This window comes from Varanus komodoensis, unplaced genomic scaffold (genome assembly GCF_004798865.1).
Source record: "Varanus komodoensis strain SLA01 unplaced genomic scaffold, ASM479886v1 scaffold3, whole genome shotgun sequence".
NCBI lineage: Eukaryota > Metazoa > Chordata > Lepidosauria > Squamata > Varanidae > Varanus > Varanus komodoensis.
The window spans coordinates 8,992,272-9,009,669 of record NW_025335761.1 but is presented as its reverse complement, the minus strand read 5'-3'; the positions used below and the strand labels follow the sequence as shown (position 1 = coordinate 9,009,669).

At 43.5% G+C, this 17,398-nt stretch overlaps 1 protein-coding gene across 1 annotated transcript in view; it reads left to right on the top strand.

The window, feature by feature from the left end:
* Nucleotides 1-17,398, top strand: part of ALX4 (ALX homeobox 4) — a 79,287-nt gene that overhangs the window by 36,556 nt on the left and 25,333 nt on the right. The window contains exon 2 of the mRNA XM_044437277.1: nt 12,547-12,857. Coding sequence (XP_044293212.1) covers nt 12,547-12,857 — 311 coding nt within the window. The remainder of the gene's footprint in view (nt 1-12,546; nt 12,858-17,398) is intronic.

Genomic DNA, 17,398 nt, shown 5'->3' with positions numbered 1-17,398 from the left:
AACTCTACAAAGGATTCTTTAATCTTGATTTCTCTCCTTCTTTCACACAAAACCAATTTTTCAAAAGTATTTTGTTTCTTCTTGACCGTCTAAACAAAAATCAGTTACCTCAACTCCTAAAACAAACACAAAGACAAACAACCTTAAAGAGGACCCAACTACTTTAAAATGTTTTTCTTATGGCCAGATTTTCCAAGAGAGTTTAGGAGGTGAGAAACCGTGTTGTGCTTATTTTTAAGAGCTGAGGAATTGTGTCGGCCAATTTTCCTCCTGTTTGTTTCTAATTTGGAAATGGTTTATAAATTGCAAGCCATTTGTAAAAGATTATTAACTTGGATGACTGAGCAGTGTGACCATACTATGCCTGTGCTTTGTCAGTTGCACTGGCTCCAGTTCATCTCCCAAGCCCAAGGTCACCCCATGAGCTTCACATCTTTAGTTGGGATTTGAACCCAAACCTTTTCATTTCATACTGTATTCTCTCCAGTTATATTGGATTAAACTTCCAGCATCCCCAACCAGCATACTCACTATGCCAATCGGGGATAATAGGGCTTGTAGCCCAGCACATTCAGAGGGTGCCAAGTTGGAGAAGGCTGCTTTAACCTCTTTGCAAGGCAGATACTGTCCAACATGGGTGCCTTCCCAGGCTCCATGACAAGTCCTATGGAAAGGCTCAAAGCTGCTTTCAGTGGTACACTTTACTACTGCATGTTCTGAAAATCTCATGCAGGAGAGTCATCCCATCACAGTTTATGGTGACCCTTATGAATGAGTTCTCTCCAAATCGATCTGACCTTGGCAGCTCTTGTAGGCACAAGGCTGTGGCTTCCTTTTAGGGAACCAATCCATCTCATAGCTGGTCCTCCTCTTCTTCTATTACCCTCCATTTTCCCTAGCATAGCTGTCTTCTCCAATAAGCCTTGTCTTCTCATGATTGTGTCCAAAGTATGACAGTTTCAGTTTTGTCCTTTTTCGCTTCCAGGGCAAGTTCTGGCATGATTTGATCTAGGATTCACTTGTTCATCTTTCTGTCAGTCCAGAATATTCACAAGTTCTCTTCCAGCACCATGTTTCAAACAATTCTCTTCAAGTCAGCTTTCTTTACCGTCCAGTTTTCACATGCATATTTCTGTAATACATGCCTGCCTGGAAAAGTTTCCAGGACCTTGTCTGTGTTTTATGCATCTCAGTCTTGGCTTCTGACTAGGGTTTATGTATGGGAAATCCCTATTAAAATTGCAACCAAGTTATCCAGTTCTCTAGGTGGGCCTGCTCTAGGCCCCAGCAGCTGTTTGAAATATTTGTAAAGCATTTTTGAAAGCAAAGTTGAACCACTTTAGATTCTCTCAACAGTTATGGAGCCAGCTATGTTTCATCTCTCTCTTCCCATCTTCATCCACTTTCAGTTACATTTAAGTTGTTAACCCATCGGAGGGCCAATTTACCCCTGCTGAATTGAACAGGAAAGGGAAGCCAGCGGTGCCTTTGCTAATTGGGGTACACGCTAATCCCAACAACTTCTAAAAATAGGGTAGGAAAAAATAGCACAGCATTTTGCTTGTATCAAAAATTACTTTTTTTGGGGTGGGGGGATTCTACCACTTCAGGAGCACTTGGCTAGAATTTTTTTTTCTGATTTTGTGACCCAGTCTTACATTCCTGTTTGTACCAAGCAAAAAGGAGGAGGAGAGGAGGAGGAGAGGAGGAGGACAACATCACAATGAAGTGAAGGAATCCATGGAACCTCAGAGTACTTTTTATAGTAGAGCTTTATTATGTTCCAAGTTGGCTTTAATTTGACCCAAGAGTTAACTGCAAACTTGCCACAGTGATTTCGTATTTGTCATTAGAAAAACAAACCAACAAGTAAGCAAACAGGCTTCAAATCCAGTTAAGCTATTGGGGTATCTTGGGTGCTTTTCAGTATTTGCTGTGAGTCTGGTGTTTCCCTAGGCATTTTTCAGCCAGACTTTGCTTTCTTTCCTGCTATTTCCTCCAGGACATCTTGCTGGGTATTTTAAATTAACATTGTAACCTCCAGTATAGCCCAAAAGCTCTGGTGCTGTTTTTGGAATATGACATGAATAAAATCTCCATCTATTTATTTTTCTATCTAGTTAAGCCTAAGTCATGTTGAAATCAATAAGGAACTTTTTTCCTTTCCCTGGCTTTAAAGGATCCTTTGGACCCCAACTGCAGATTAATACTATTAAAAATAGAATGCCAGATTTACACAAGATACTCACTCTTTGGCACCAATTCATAGGACTGTTGTGTGGATAAAATGAGGGACACCGCTTTGGCCAGTTGCAGGTTTTTGTGGCCCTCAGAACCCCTTGCACTGTCCCTTTCCTTGTCTCCCATTCCCACGGCAGCTCCCTTATGCATCAATGCCCCTCCTCACAAATGATCTCTCTTCCCGTCTTTCCCTTCAGGGCTGATGCCACCTCGTTAGGCAGCATTGGGGTGTCCTGAAAAGGCAGCAAAATGTTTGTTGTCACTCATCTCCATGAGAGGAGCTCTCAGCATATTCGGCCTATGGTGCTAAAAACCATGGGTCCAGTGCCCATGGACTGCGGGTGGGGTGCCATTTGCGATGGCCAACCTTCGCACCTAAGACTCTCCTATACTCTCTTCTCCCCAGTTCACTGGGCCTCTCATTTATCAACACACACACATTTACTCCCTCCAAGTTATGGCTTCTTTGAATCCACCCACCACACAAACACATACAAAGCGGAGGTCTAATGGAGATTGGAAAGAAAGAAATTGCTGCCCCATCAGCCCCCTAGGGTCACCTCTGAGTGAAATGGCTCTATTCTTGTTGCGCTGGACGAGGGCACAGCAACACCTTTGCCATGCTCATTTTAGCCCTGTTGGGGCTGGTGTGAGGCTTAAAAAGCCCACAAAAGAGTTGTTGCTTTGCTTTTTCCAAGTGGCCGGCTCTGCAGGAGACATGAGCTTGCTGTGCTGCATGGTTCTCCGAGGCACATTTGTCAGGGACTCATGGAAAAAAGACTCTCTTGGTCTGCTATAGAGAAGGACGGAATCACGACTCTGTTCTCTCCTGGCGCCTCTCAAACTATAAAAGAGATGATCAGCCCAGCGTCTCTACGGATGTGCATCCATTGTCCAGAGTCTGAGAGATGATACCAAGGAGTTTTACAAGGATTCCCTCATGTTCCAGGAAGCCTCACGCCTAAAAGAAGTTCTTTACTCTGCTCCATCCAACACTCTCCCAACAGGAAATCTACTTTTACCCCAGAGCACCCATGCAATCATTGCAGGAGCTCCTGGGCCAATCTCCCATTCCTTAATAGGATGGCCGTGTGTGCTACTTTAAAAAGGAACGTCCTCTGTCTCTAAGGCTGTCCAGTCCATGGGTCGTATAAAGATAAAGAATCCTAAGAAGGGCCAGCAGAGGCCTTGGAGTTACTCCTCAATTCTTAGGACCTGGACACCTTGCAGAGCAGGCGCATGGGTCTCTTGGTCACAGTTTCCCCCCTCTACGGAGAGTTGTATGGTGTTTCTATGCCTGTACATCTTCACATGTCATGTCACCCACTGCATCATTGCTTCATAAAGTGCTTAAAAGGTGAAGATGCTCTAAGTTATATTGGTTTTGGTGGACTTCTATGCAGAGGCTTATCTTTCCATTTAAACTCAATGAGATTTAACTTCTCTTTACATATAAAGAGAAACTCTTGCTTTTCTAATGTTACATGTTGTGCCATTTTACTTAGTCTCTGTTCTCAGACTCATGGGGAATGGAAGATAACAGAGGTTTTTCAGAAATGGCTGCAGTAGGAAGGCTTCCACAGATCTCCAATCTGAGTGACTTTGGGCTAGTCCCTTTATCCTGACCAATTTACCTCATGGGGTTATTGTGATAACAAAATGGAAAAACTCCTCTGTATCTCACCTTGAGCTCCTGGAAGGCAAGCAGGATACAAGAGATTTATGATGGTGTTCTACAGGTATAAGGTCAACTTAGACAGAGCAGAGCTAGCTAGCCTAGTTCTTAATACCAGCAAAAATGGGAACACACAGCAGGAAATAGCCTTTAATGAATCATTTAATTAATACCTTATATGAGCAAGAATGAATACAGGGATTTGGCCCAACAGCAACTTGCTTGTCAAGCTGAGTGTCCCAAATGACATTAATCACAATCACTGTATTTATTTAGCACTCCATCAATATCAGTTTGCCTTCAAGGTGTTTTTCATACGATTAATCAACATGTTCCTAGCCCTCAAGCACTTTTCATCCTGTAATGAAATCACAGAGCCAAGGGGATGGGTCAGCCAAAACCAACTCTGACTGGAGAAGGTGGATGCGTAACTATGCATCTATTGTCTGGTGCTGTTTGCTTGCAGGCAGTGGTGATTGTTGAAAGCTCTTGGATCCTTTTCTCTGTGTAGTTTGTTCTGCAGCCAGTAAAATTAGATCAATTATGCGTTTTCTCTCTACTTGCATTGTGCACACATGTATTCTCTTCTCCCTCGGTCATAATTCTTTCATACCCATCCATGAAGAGCTCCCTCCACTACTGGCAACAGCAACTGAGCACAGAAAAAAAGCAGTGTGGAACAAAAGCTGGCAGCATGCGACCGACTCCCTCTCCAGCCATTGTTCTCTGGGCCGCCTCCTGCCAGCACCGAGGAGACAATAGATGTGGCTCCATGTTCAGATGGAGTCTTCCTGTAAATGATGTCCTACTATGAATGGCTTAGTAGGCGTGACAAATTAAGAACGGCCAGAAACAGGGATATGAATTTGGAAAATGTCAATGTAATAGTTGCCAGATTGGGGACTTTATAGAGTCACTGAGAGAGGTTTCTCTCCCCTTTCACTGCCACCTCCTCCCCCCCCAGTTCAGTATTAAGTTCAGAAATGTGTTTTTGAGCAGGGGCAGGCAATGGATCGATCGATCTACTGGTCGATCTCTGGGTGATTTGCAGCCAATGAGCAAGAGTTCCTGCCTTCCAATTAGCTAACAACAGCAATAACTAAGATTAGCTTACTAAAATAGCTTATTAAAGAAAAGCATGGGAATGGGAGGAGACAGAAATGCATTTGGTGCAAAAGGACTTAGGAACTTGGTTCTGGTACCAGTCAAATTCCTTCACTGAGGATGAGCTCAGGGGCATCCAGGTTATTAATTCCTGGTTTATGTCTGCTTGCCTAATCCATAGTCTGCTGAATATCAAGGTTCAAGTAACAAACAAAGCAGGTTCTGCAAGCCAGAGGCCTGCCCATCCCTGCTGGATATATAATATAACATCTTTCCCAATATATTCACATAATGTAGTACATTAATTACGTATATCATTGGCCTTCAATTGGTAAGCAATCAGCCAGTTCAAGGGGCTCAAAAACTTCTACCATTGTTAATAATGTTTTCTTAAGTGGGAAGTGGGAGGTGAGAAGAGAAACACTAGAGTCTGTTTCATGCAATCTTTGCATTTCTTTTTTGTTGTTATGTGTTATCGAGTCATCTCTAATTTATGGGGACCATACGACTGAATGGCCTCAAAATACCTGTCCTTCTTCTAAGTGGCTTCCTTTATGGAACTGATCCACCTCATAGCTGGTCTTCTTCTTCTACTGCCTTCAACTTTCCCTTCCATTATTGTCTTCTCCAGTGAGTTTTGCTTTCTCATGATTTGCCTGAAGTATAAAAGTTTCAGTTCTGTCATTTTTGCTTCCAGGGCAAGTTTTGCCTTGATTTGATCTAGGACCCACCTGATTAATTGGGTTCCTATAGAAATTGGACAGCACCATGTTGGGGAAGGCTGCTATGCATTTTTACATGGAAGTAAGTCCCATTGTTTAGCAGAGATTATGCTTGTCACCCCCAAATTCTAGAGTGAACTTAAACAGCAGCCTATCAAGCTTTTGCAGCATTTCTCGATGCAACGCTTACTCACATGGAGATATTACCATGTTTAAGCTCCACAGATCTACTTCTTGAGCAGATGCTCTGTTTCAAGATGTATAGCAATACACTTGGGATCCTGTGGCTTCAGAGTTGGACTTAAGAAATTAGGGGCAGCTGCATCCCCATCTCCACAAATGGGGTATTACATATTGTGAGCAAATTGCCCTCAGGACTCCTTGTGAAAAATGGGGATAAGAGTGGACTACCTCACCAAGCTGGTACAAAGGATGAACACAGTGAGGGCTGTGATGTGTTTGGCAGATTTAGCTTTACATTGGAATTTCCAGAAATTTAGCTGCTGTTACAGCAAAAACAAGAGAGAGTCTTAGTGCACCCTTAACAGCAACACATTTATTGTTTTGTGGCATAAGTTGTTTTTATCACTGCCCATTTCATCAGACTCGTAGAATGTGAATCTTGGACTGGTGGAGCAACATAAATATGTAACAAAGGAGCATGTAAAACCTGATGTCAGAAAGGACTGAATTGCAAAAATGGTACAGACAGCAATAACTAGCTTAACGGCTGTAATTCACAAAACATTGTTAGGCAATAAGACTTAACCTCCTGGAGTCCTATGCTAATTAACATAAGTAGGGTTGGGGTTTTTTTTTTTTTAAAGACTTTTGACCCTATTCAAACCACAGAAAATACAGTTGAATGTCTAATAGATAATAAATTGTTCTTGTTGTTGTTGGAATTGAATATCTTTGGTTTCTGTCTTCAATATTCCCTGTTCAGGATTAGCTGCTTTAAGGTCATTCGCAAAGGGTTCTCAGAGAATTAAAAATTATTCCACTGGTTTCTGAGCATTTCCATATCGCATGTCAGATTCATGTCCATTTATTCTTCTGCATAGAGACTGGCCTTTTGGTCCTTTGCACTGTAGGATGGAGTAGGGTTTTGCTGGCAAATGATGGCATATATCACAATGAAGAATGAGCAGGTATGTGAATAGAGTTGCCAGGATAAATATGGGGACAGAGTTGGCATCTGGGTGTGCCACAAGGTCTGGTTTCCATATCTCTGTTGTGAAGTCTACTGTTGTTGGTGAGAATTTCTTTTAGGTTCTGTGGCTGGCTGTAAGTACGTACAGGTCCTACCACCCAAGTCCTGTGAGAGGGAAGCATCATGGTCCCCACTGGGTTTTGGATCAATAATTATAGGTTTTGTATGGTTTGAACAGGGAACCATAGGTGGCAACAAGTGATGTGCTGTTTTCTCCTCTGGAACTGTCATATATAGGGTTTTCCTGTGTATTATTAGCCTGGCCTCATTGATCTGCTTATTCACTTCATTGACTAAATACTGTAGTCTGAGAAATGCCTGATTTAGATTCTTAAGTTGTGAGTCCCTGTCTAGTGGGTCAGAGCAGATACAGTTTTATCTTAGGACTTTGCTGTAGACAAAGGATTTTGTGGTGTGTCCTGGGTAGAACTTGGAAGCATGAAGGTACGTGTAGTGGTCTTTAGGTTTCTGATACTGGGTGGTGTTTATATGACCACTAACTAGCCATACTGTTGTATCCAGAAGGTATACTTATCCATGGATTATTTTAGGGTCAGATTGATGATGAGGTAGTAGAAATTTTTTATTCGGTCTGGTAGAAACCTTGAAGGCTTCTTATCCATGAGTCCAAATACTACATATGTCATCGATACATGTCAGACAGAGAAAAAGCTATTGGAAACAAGAGCTAGGGAAGCATTGTTCCAAGTCAGCCATGAAGACTTGGGTATACTATGGAGCCATGTGGTTTCCCATGGTGGGGCTATTGAGATGAAGGCAAATGTTCTCTTCAAAGCAGAAATAATTGTGGATGAGTAAATAATAGCAGACTTTGGTGGCTAGACAGGCTGTGCCTCATCTGAAATGATACTCTGAGTGGATTGTAGTCCATCTTTATGGGGAATGTTGGTGTAAAGGACTTCAACATCCATGGCAGCTAAGATGGTGGTTTCTGGGAGATTGTCAATGGCAATGGTAATAGATTCCTTAGGAAGTCAGTGCTGTAACCTGTGTAGTTTGTAATATTGGTGGCATTTGGTCTAAGAATGGCGTCTATATAGCCAGACCACCTAAGTGTGATAGCACTAGTGCCTGAGATGATGGGATGTTCAGTGATGCCTCCTTTGTGATTTAGAGTCACTGATACAAAATACCTGGACAAGGCTCCTGAGATCTGCTCACAAAGCTCTAGCTCTGTACCACTTTAAGTAATTTCTTTAACAGATGACATAGTTGCTTTTGGCAATCTGCAGGGGATATGAGGATAGGGCCGCCTGGAATGTGCTGTCAGAGATTTGGCCCCTGCATGTAGATCAGCTTGTTCATTAGAAGGAGAGGAATGGCATGCCTGCACCAAGATCCAGGGAGCTGCTCAGGCTCATGTAAGGGGTTGGTACTACCAAAGATGTTGGAGACATTTTTTCCTTGCTTTGGACAGCTCACCCCCATGCCATATTGTTGGGGTGTCCAAACTGTTTAGGTCAGTGGCACATTTGGAATTTTGAGAGTATCCCAGAAGCTCTCACAAAATGGCTGTCATTGGAGAGAATGCTTGCCTAGTCATAAAATGGCTGCCATAGTGGGCCTGGCCAGGCCCAGACACTCATCTTCCAGAAGGCAAGCTGGTGAGATAAAAGTATCTAAGCACCAAGAACTTAAGCATAAGGCACACATGAAGTTTGAGCTCTTAAACATAAAGCAAACATGAAGATGGAGGTGGGGTGCAGCCTTTAGCTTTGCAACATGCCAGCATTTCAGCTCTTTTTTTATCAATAAAGATCAGGAGGAACATAGAAACATAGAAACAGAGCGAGTCAGAAGAGGCCTCCTGGGCCGTCCAGTCCAACCTCCGGCACCAGCCGGCTCCGCTCACGACATGCCCACCATGTGCATGTCCAGGAGGAGAGGGCTTGGTGGGTGCCCTTGGCCACCCCACTGGAGAATGCCCAGCCATATTGCAACATGCGTTTTGAAATACCCTTCAGTTCCCAAAGTAGTTTGCCATGCAGCAAAACAGAGGCAACAGCATGGTCCTTGCATGCGGCTTTAAAGCTACGCACCTGTCTGTGATTAAGCTCTATGGATTGCTGTGGGACTGACTTCTCTGTGAACATACATAGGATTGCACTGTCAAGCTCCTGTGGGAACTAGTTGCATGGTTCCTTGGCCCTTGGCCCTAGATGGCTTAATGAGTTCCTTTCAAATTGAGAGTAGCGCAATGGCCATCTTTCCCATGGGTTTGTGCTATCTTTTTATTTAAAGCTCTTCTATTTAAGGCTGTTCATTATTTTCACTTTCCTATCACTGTGATTTCTGTCTCCTGGACAGACTTAGTAGTTTATCAAAACATCCAGCAAATCTGAGCCATCCCACAATTGCATGGTTATAATTTATAAAGTCAAGGCATACAAAGTCACTTTTTTGGACAGCAAGCTTTATATATTCTCAAATTTGGTGGCAAAATAAACATTCAGTAAAAAAAAACCATGTGTGTGGTTGACTATAGACAGAATATCTGCAAATGAGTTACAAAACAGCACTCAGTTTCAAGCTCATAATTTGAAGGGAAAATCTAATGCAAGCACAGAATTCAGGAATATCATCAGAATTATACAAGGTTCAAAGTTTCTTCACACAAGCAGTTAGTATGCTGTGAAGTCAACACAAGTTTACTTTCCAAACATACATATATTTGCAAACTATGACGTCTTCATGGTGAAGTGCAACAATACAAGTCTAGTCTTGCGTTGTTTTCCCCCAGTGTGCTGCTTTTCTTTGGCTGCTTCCATGATGCTTTGGTTGCATCATCACCCTCCCTCATTCACAGAACTTTGGTGGGATGTCTAAACACCATCGTCTTCTACTCATAACCTTCCCATGTTTTCTTTCTTATTCTTCCGTCTTTTTTTCTATGCAGAAAATCCATCAAGGGAAAAAGCTTGAATTGCTGCACAATGTTTTCTGACTGGTAGTGCTAGGAGGCACCCTTTGGAAACACCACCCCCCTCTTCTGGGAGTGGGAGGACAGAGCATTAGGAGGTAGAAAAGTGACAGAAGTGAAAAAGTTAAGCTGTCACAGAGAGTGAGAGAAAGAGAGAGACCTCCCATTAAAAAATAAAGTTTGGGTAGCTGATTAGAGAAAATAAGGAAGCAGAGTAAAAAAAAAAGCATCATGAACAACAGCCATAAAACGCAGCAAACATAAAAACAGGATGTCTTAGGCATCCAGGGAACCAGAAGAATAAAAGCAAGAGTGAATAGCACTCAGCAGTATCCATCACACAGTATCAGATATCAATGCATCTCGAATGTCCAGTGGCATATGAAAAAGCCAGGGTTTGGCAGTGTAATTTTGGGCATGGCAGACTTCCCTGGAGATGGCCTTCCACTGCACTGGCAGCAACCTGGAAAAGGCCCTGCTACTACCATCTTAGACCAGGTTGAACAGAGACTTTAGGAAGTAGGCTAATGAAGCCACAAAACCAACTGAATACAAAAACCTCCACTGCCACTGTGATATCTCTATTTCCGCGCATTAAGAAGCCATTGGGTACATTCACCCCCATCCCAGCTATTTATTTCTGAAAGGAATCACAGGGCTAGTTCACATATCATGGCGGAAATAAGCCGCACGGATTTCAGCTAAGCTAAGCTAAGTAGGTCTAGTTCTGTTGGAGGAGGGATCACCTAGGAGTCATATGTACCCACCTTTTCCCACAATGGAAAAAAGTGAGAGAGAAATATGGACCTTTGTGGGGTGGAAGTGTTCTAAGTATATGAGGCAGAGGCTGGTGTAAGGACTTGCCTTCTGTTCTGCAAAACAAGTCGCTTCTAAAGGCAGAGGGCTCCCGTTGCTGATTGATGACACAAAGATGTATGCACATGCTTAGAGGCATTGTTATCACATGGCATCTTCCAACCCAGTTATTAATGTAGGTCCCAGAACAATTTAGGCTCCATGTAGAGTACTATTTGTTCTCTGTGGTTTGGAATGGACAAGATATAGATGATGTTGTCAACATTCTTACTCATAGTGAATTTAACTGGTGATTGCTGACAGGACTGTAATCAAAACAGGACCAATGAAGAACAAGAGAGAACTATAAACATGCAGCCGAGGCTTGCAAAACTACAGAAATACTGAAGACAAAAACCAAAGTGGGCAACCCTTTCTTCCAATAGCCTAATGAGTACTGAATAGGCTCAGTGGCACAGAATGCTAAGGATCTGTGGAGGAGAAAAATGGAAAATTGTGAAGAGGGAATGGCTCACTGGCTGGAAACTTCAATAGGGATGCTTCACTTTACAAGATTTGCTGTAGGCTTTTCCCCCATAAGTGAACTTGAGTGATCAGATTCCTATTAGTTGGAAAGTGAAATAGGGTCACCCAAGAATAAAACTATTATTTCTGTATCTTGAAGAACTTCCCATCCCTGCAGACATTCACAGTGTTAGCTTCTAGACCATTAGTTTAAGCACTCTGCATCTGCTGCAGAAGTTAAGGTATGTTTACAATAAGAGCACCAAGATGAAATAGATTATTATTTCTCTTTTAGAAATCTAACCTGTGGAACAAAGATTCTCTACCACAAAATGCACTTTGCACCATCTTTTCTGCTGCTACCGCTGTCCTACTCCAGAGCCCTGAAAAGCACTCATATTCAGGGCTGGGGGATATCTTGCAACATTTTGCTATAGGTCTCCACTTACAGGATATTGTACTGCTAAATTTAAAGAAGGGGCAGGACCAAATAGGATCAGATACAGTACTAAATCCAATGAAAGAGAAAGGATGGAGCTACAACCTGTATGGCTATTCTCACTCCTGTTTTCTGGGATAAGCATCATTGAAGTCAGTGAAATTTACTTCTAAGCAGCTGTATATAGGATTGTGCTGTAGGACATTATTTTTTATACGTTACTACCTTCACGTCAGGTTGATGGGTAGGTTAATTTGACAAGCACTGCAGTGCATGTGTCTGTGGAGAAGAGGAATTTCCATTATATATTGAGTGTTTTGGATGTTCCCCGCCCTTAGGCCATGCGAATAAGTTACATAGCACTGCGCCATATGACTGTATTTGCACAATCTAATGTTAGAACGCATACTGTGTAATCAGTGGAGTGCGCTATGGGAACCCACAAGATAGCCCTGTTATCGTCTGTCCATTATGTACCCTGACGTGAACTGCCGCAGCACAGGAAACCACAGCAGAACTAGCAAGACCATTTCAAATCCCTGCCAGCATGGAGTCATACAGCTAATCTTCCCTAAGTCATTAAAACTGAATCCTTTTATTTATTTTATAGGTCTCCAGCTGCTTCCTTCACCATTCATATACATCCTAAGCCAAATGGCCCTGTCTTTCTCAATTCCTAAAGCGACGACCTCCTCCAATTCTTCCTTCTGACTTACAGCCTTCTCCTAGAATCCTTATCTGCCCATCTCCTCCTTCAGTTCCCTGTGTATTTACCCCCTTTTCATGGTGGTGTAAATCCTGCTCAGATTTGATTTATCCATGTCTTTATGTTTTCTTTCTCTCCTTCCTTGTTCCCATTTCCCTCCCACCCACTCACTGCCACTTACACAGCTAAAGAGAGTTCCCTGGGAGAGGCCGAGCTACAGCCAGGCTCAGATCCTGCTGGCATGGATGGCACTTACCTTAGTGTGAAAGAGACGGGAGTGAAGGTATCCCAAGAGAGGGCGAGTAATGACCTACCCAGCCCAATGGACAAGACTGATTCAGAGAGCAACAAGGGCAAGAAGAGGCGGAACCGCACCACCTTCACCAGCTACCAGCTGGAAGAGCTGGAAAAGGTCTTTCAAAAGACCCACTACCCAGATGTCTATGCCAGAGAGCAGCTAGCCATGCGGACAGATCTCACCGAGGCCCGGGTACAGGTAAGCACAGATTTGGGAGATGGGAGAACAAGAAGGGGGAACAAGAAGCCAGGGACCCTCGCATCTCTTTGTTTGTTGCTGTTTCTAATATCTCAGATGTGTCCCTTGATAACAGTGTAACATCCCTGATGACAGTGTAACTTGACTAATGAACCATCTGGAGATGTCCAGCCATCTTGTCCCCATAACATGGTCTACTCAGCCAGTTCTCAGGCAAGTTGCTTCTCCTGTATCAGCAGAAAAGGGCCACAAAGATGTTCTGGGTCTACGGATTGCACCAAACTTCTGGATGCTCTTCCAGCAGCTTCATCGAGGCCAGAAGTGAAGAACCATTTTGGCTCCTCATGTGTCCTCTGGTATGGTGCAACCAGGGTGGGGTCACATCCATTCAGATGTGCACATGCGTCTGCACGCACACAGGCAAACATTCATATACCGCATGTATCACTCATACACACACAGGTCTGCCACACCCAGAAATATCCACACTTAACACCCCTAAATAGGCATACAATAAATTACTGTTCATTTATTTAAAACTTTTATATGCCAGCCCTTATGCATGGCATCTCAGGACAGCTTGCAATCATTAAAAACAAAATACAAAAAAACAATACATGCAAATATAATAAATAATATAACCAAAAAAATTAAATCAAAAGGAACTGGTGAAACATTAAAATACTAATTTCTAAAATAACGATTAAATAAAAAGGTTTTGATTACCACTGCAATTCATTGTAGATACTTTATCAGAGTTTCTTTTGGAAGAGGCTGGAGCAAGAATATCTATTAGCATTAGCTGGACATAGAGTATTGCCACCTGTTTTGAAGATGTCTGTTTAGTTATGAAAGCAAGGTGACTAAAAATCCCTCCTGAGATGGAGGTCTCCTTCCCATCCCAGCCACTCAACCCAGTCACCAAAATGAGGAAAAACAGTCTAGGAATATGCTGTGTGGATACTGCGTAAAAGCTTCAATCCAAAAGCATTCCCAGAGCATCGTAGGAAATCAGTGCAAACCTTTGAACCTGGCTTTCTACAACTCGATAGAAACAAGGCTTTTATGGCAGCAACGCAAGCATATTCTTAGGATGCGCTTTTCCCTCCACCCCTCTCTTTTCAGCAGTGGCAGGGCTTGGGGGACAACCTGTGACCCTCACAGCCCTGATGTATAACCACGAAGTGAAAGCCACAAACAGGACAGAAGACAATTCAGGGGCAAATTGCAGGCTAAATGTCTTGCACCCCAAACAGCACTTTCTGCCATTAGCCAATTAAGGAATTACCCAGTTGACTTCACAACCACCTCCCACCACAAAGCAGTGCAATCGAGGTAGCTACTGAGAGGGATCATAAGACCCACACAGCAATATTCCCTCTATATCCTCTTCTGAAGAAAACCACCCACCAAGGGGACAAACGGAGTTGCCGTCCCAAATCCAAGCTCAAAGCCAGTCTGATAAGGGCTGAGTACAAAACATGACACCATCTGGCAATGCCTGGTTTTCCACTTACCTCTAAATCTCTCAGAGTTCATGCTTGAGAGGCAAGATCCCTGAGTGGAAGCCAGGCACCGGGAGAAGCACTCCTCTGGAGAAGCATCACAGTTTTGGGAGCCTGCAGGAAACACTGTCAAGCATTCAGTTATGAGTTTTCTCTTGTAGCTTGGCTTCTTTCCAGTTGCTGAAGAAGCCATTTTGGCTTTTAATCTTCACAGCTGTTGTCTAAAGACAATAAAGAAGAGTTTGCCCCATAAGACTAGTGTGCAGTTCTTCCATCCCCTGCCCTGTGTATGCAGACATTTCCAATAAAATAGGCTCCTCAGATATCATTACGGATCATTGCTATTAGGAAGAAGGAAGCATCAATCTTAATATACCATGGTATTGTTCACATAATTGAATTACCATTGTAAAATACAAATTGGGTATCAGTATAGCAGTTATGGACGGCCAAGTGCGGAAAGAGGGAAGTAGGCCCCCCTCCTCCGCATTTACAGAGATAGAGGATAGCTCTAAGAGAACTGGCAGGAGACAAAACTCCCTGTGGGTGGTAGCATTCAACCTTTACTTCCTGGCATTCAGGTAGCTGTTTGTGCCTAGAAAATGAAAGACAGAAGATAGTTTTCCCTAGGGATACAGAATTTCAGACCTGAAGTCTATATTTGCCTCACGATCCAGCCTTCTGGGGATTCCTGAAAAGTTACTCGTTCTTCTTCCAAGCCCAGTCTCCTGCCACGAACCACGGGTTGCCTGGCATTTTCCCAGCCTTGGTGCAGTTTCCTTCCATCCTAAATGGTTGAAATGTGTCTCTAGAGGCTGAGTAACTGGACGTGAAAGCTAAAATATGCTGGGGCTTATTCTGGTGTTGTTCTTTGGTCCCGTCATTTCTGCCTCCAGTCCTGCCTACACATCATTGTCAGGGCCTCTCTGAAATGGAATTCAGCTGTGAGGGCAGGGTTGAAAAGAGCTCTACTAACTCCACCTGGTTTTGAGGGTATTAGCCCCCCAATACACTCCTGTGCACCCCAGGAGCATCCAGTTACCTAGCTTATATATATATGATGTAAGGACTCTATTAGTCTGGGTTCTTCATACAAACAAAACCAAGACTCTTTGCTTTTGTAAATCCTATATTATAAGCATTTGTCACCATATGGAAACATTCAGAATTATAGACAAAAGGGCAGAGACCAAAAAAAGTGGTAACCAAGCAGCTTGGCAAAAATGTAGAAGAAATTGTTATCCTTTCACACTCACAGAGAGCATACTATAAAAAAATCATATGACCGTTAGAATCTTACTGCTTTTTGAACAGACATAAAATACATTTAATTATAGAAAGTCTTTCAAAATAGGGGGTTGCATAGCTTTTTGAGAAGGTAGAAGATGATGAAGTAGTAGTCATCGTTAAGCTGATGTCAAAACAAACAAATGCAGTGGGATGTCTTTGTATACTGAGGTCTTAATGAAACTTCAGGTTCACCCCATCCTTCCCATTCAGATGTGCAGCCCTGGAGCAAACCTGTTTATTTGCTCATAAAGAGGTCTGAATAGCCATAAAAAACAAGGAAGTTTGAAAGCATTGGGTCTTGTTCCACAACATAAAGGAAATGAATAATGTCCAAGCAAAAAATATTCAAGGAAAAAGGAAAAATATCAGGAGAAAAAATAAAAATATTCCCTGCTTGGGGACTTGATGAATGAAAACATTTAGTTTGCAATGATGCTAATTAAGCCTCCACATTTACTTCCTCCTCACACCCATAAACCAGATAGCCGGCCAGCCCTCCTCCTCCTCCTCTTCCTCCTCCTTTTTTTCTTTTTCTTCTAGAACCACATAATGCCAGACAACTATAGGTCTAGGAGGAAAGGGCAGAACAGCTTCAGAAAGGCTGCATTCACACATAATGCTAAACCATGCTGTGTGGTTACCGTGCAGCATGGTTTCTTAACTGGTTGTCGGGTTCAGACAATCGCATGGTTACCACCCTCCTCCAGCATTCCCCCTCATGGGGGCAAGTATCCCATCAGCCCCCCATGCTGTGAGCGGTCCCATCTGGTGCTGCCCAGCCCCTCTCCACCCACCCCGGCAGCCAGAATCACAACACTGTTGCAAACAGGCCTTTATTTCTGCGGCATCATGGGGAGCAGGGAAAGGGTGACTGTGCCAGAGAAGAGCTTGCCCGGTGTTTACTCAACATAGTGGTCTCTTCTGCTGGCGTGTGAACTCTGCTGCCCCATAGCACTTGCCCACATGCTTTCCTCTACCCTAGCCCCACCAGGGCCATCTTAACAGCATTGTGGGCCCTGGGCAAAGCAGTGTACTGGGGCCCCTACGACAACTACAACTCCTGTTAATTTTGGAAGTTTTCCCATTTTCCAAGGGTTAACATACACAGATAATTATGGGACCCACGGGCAAGTGCCCATCAGGCCCGTGCGTTAAGACGTCCCTGACCCCCACAGCGCTCCGTCCACAGTAGTATCCATCCAGCCCCTGGATGCAGCTGCCCTACTTCTGCCCTTCACTACAGCGCACACTGCCAGCTCCCTGACCACACGGGCACATGCCTGCACATAGAACGAGCTTTCAGCAGTGCACCAGGGGCTCCAGAAGCTACTCATGGGGGTGCAGTGGAGGAAGCATCTGCACCAGGGCCCTGACCACCACCTACGTCTCTCTGCATGGTGGGCAGGAAGTTCTGAGGAACACTTGAGTGTAGCTCCTGCCAGGAAGTAGGCTGGCATCCATACCAGGTAAAGCACATTCCTCAGTGATAAAGCATGTTCTTTACATGCCAAAGGTCCCTTAGCATCTCTAGGTCGAGCAGGGAAACCTCTTTGTCTACACAGCCATCAGTCAGTTTAGACAATCTTTCAGTAGATGGACCCATGGCTTCATTCAGTATATGACTGCTTCTTATGCATATGAGCCACAGCGTGTAAAGTAGTCTGTGAGGTGCTGTACATGTTATGTGCATCTAAAGGTACACCTAGAAATATGAGTGAATGGGAGAAACACCTGGAGACAGTCATC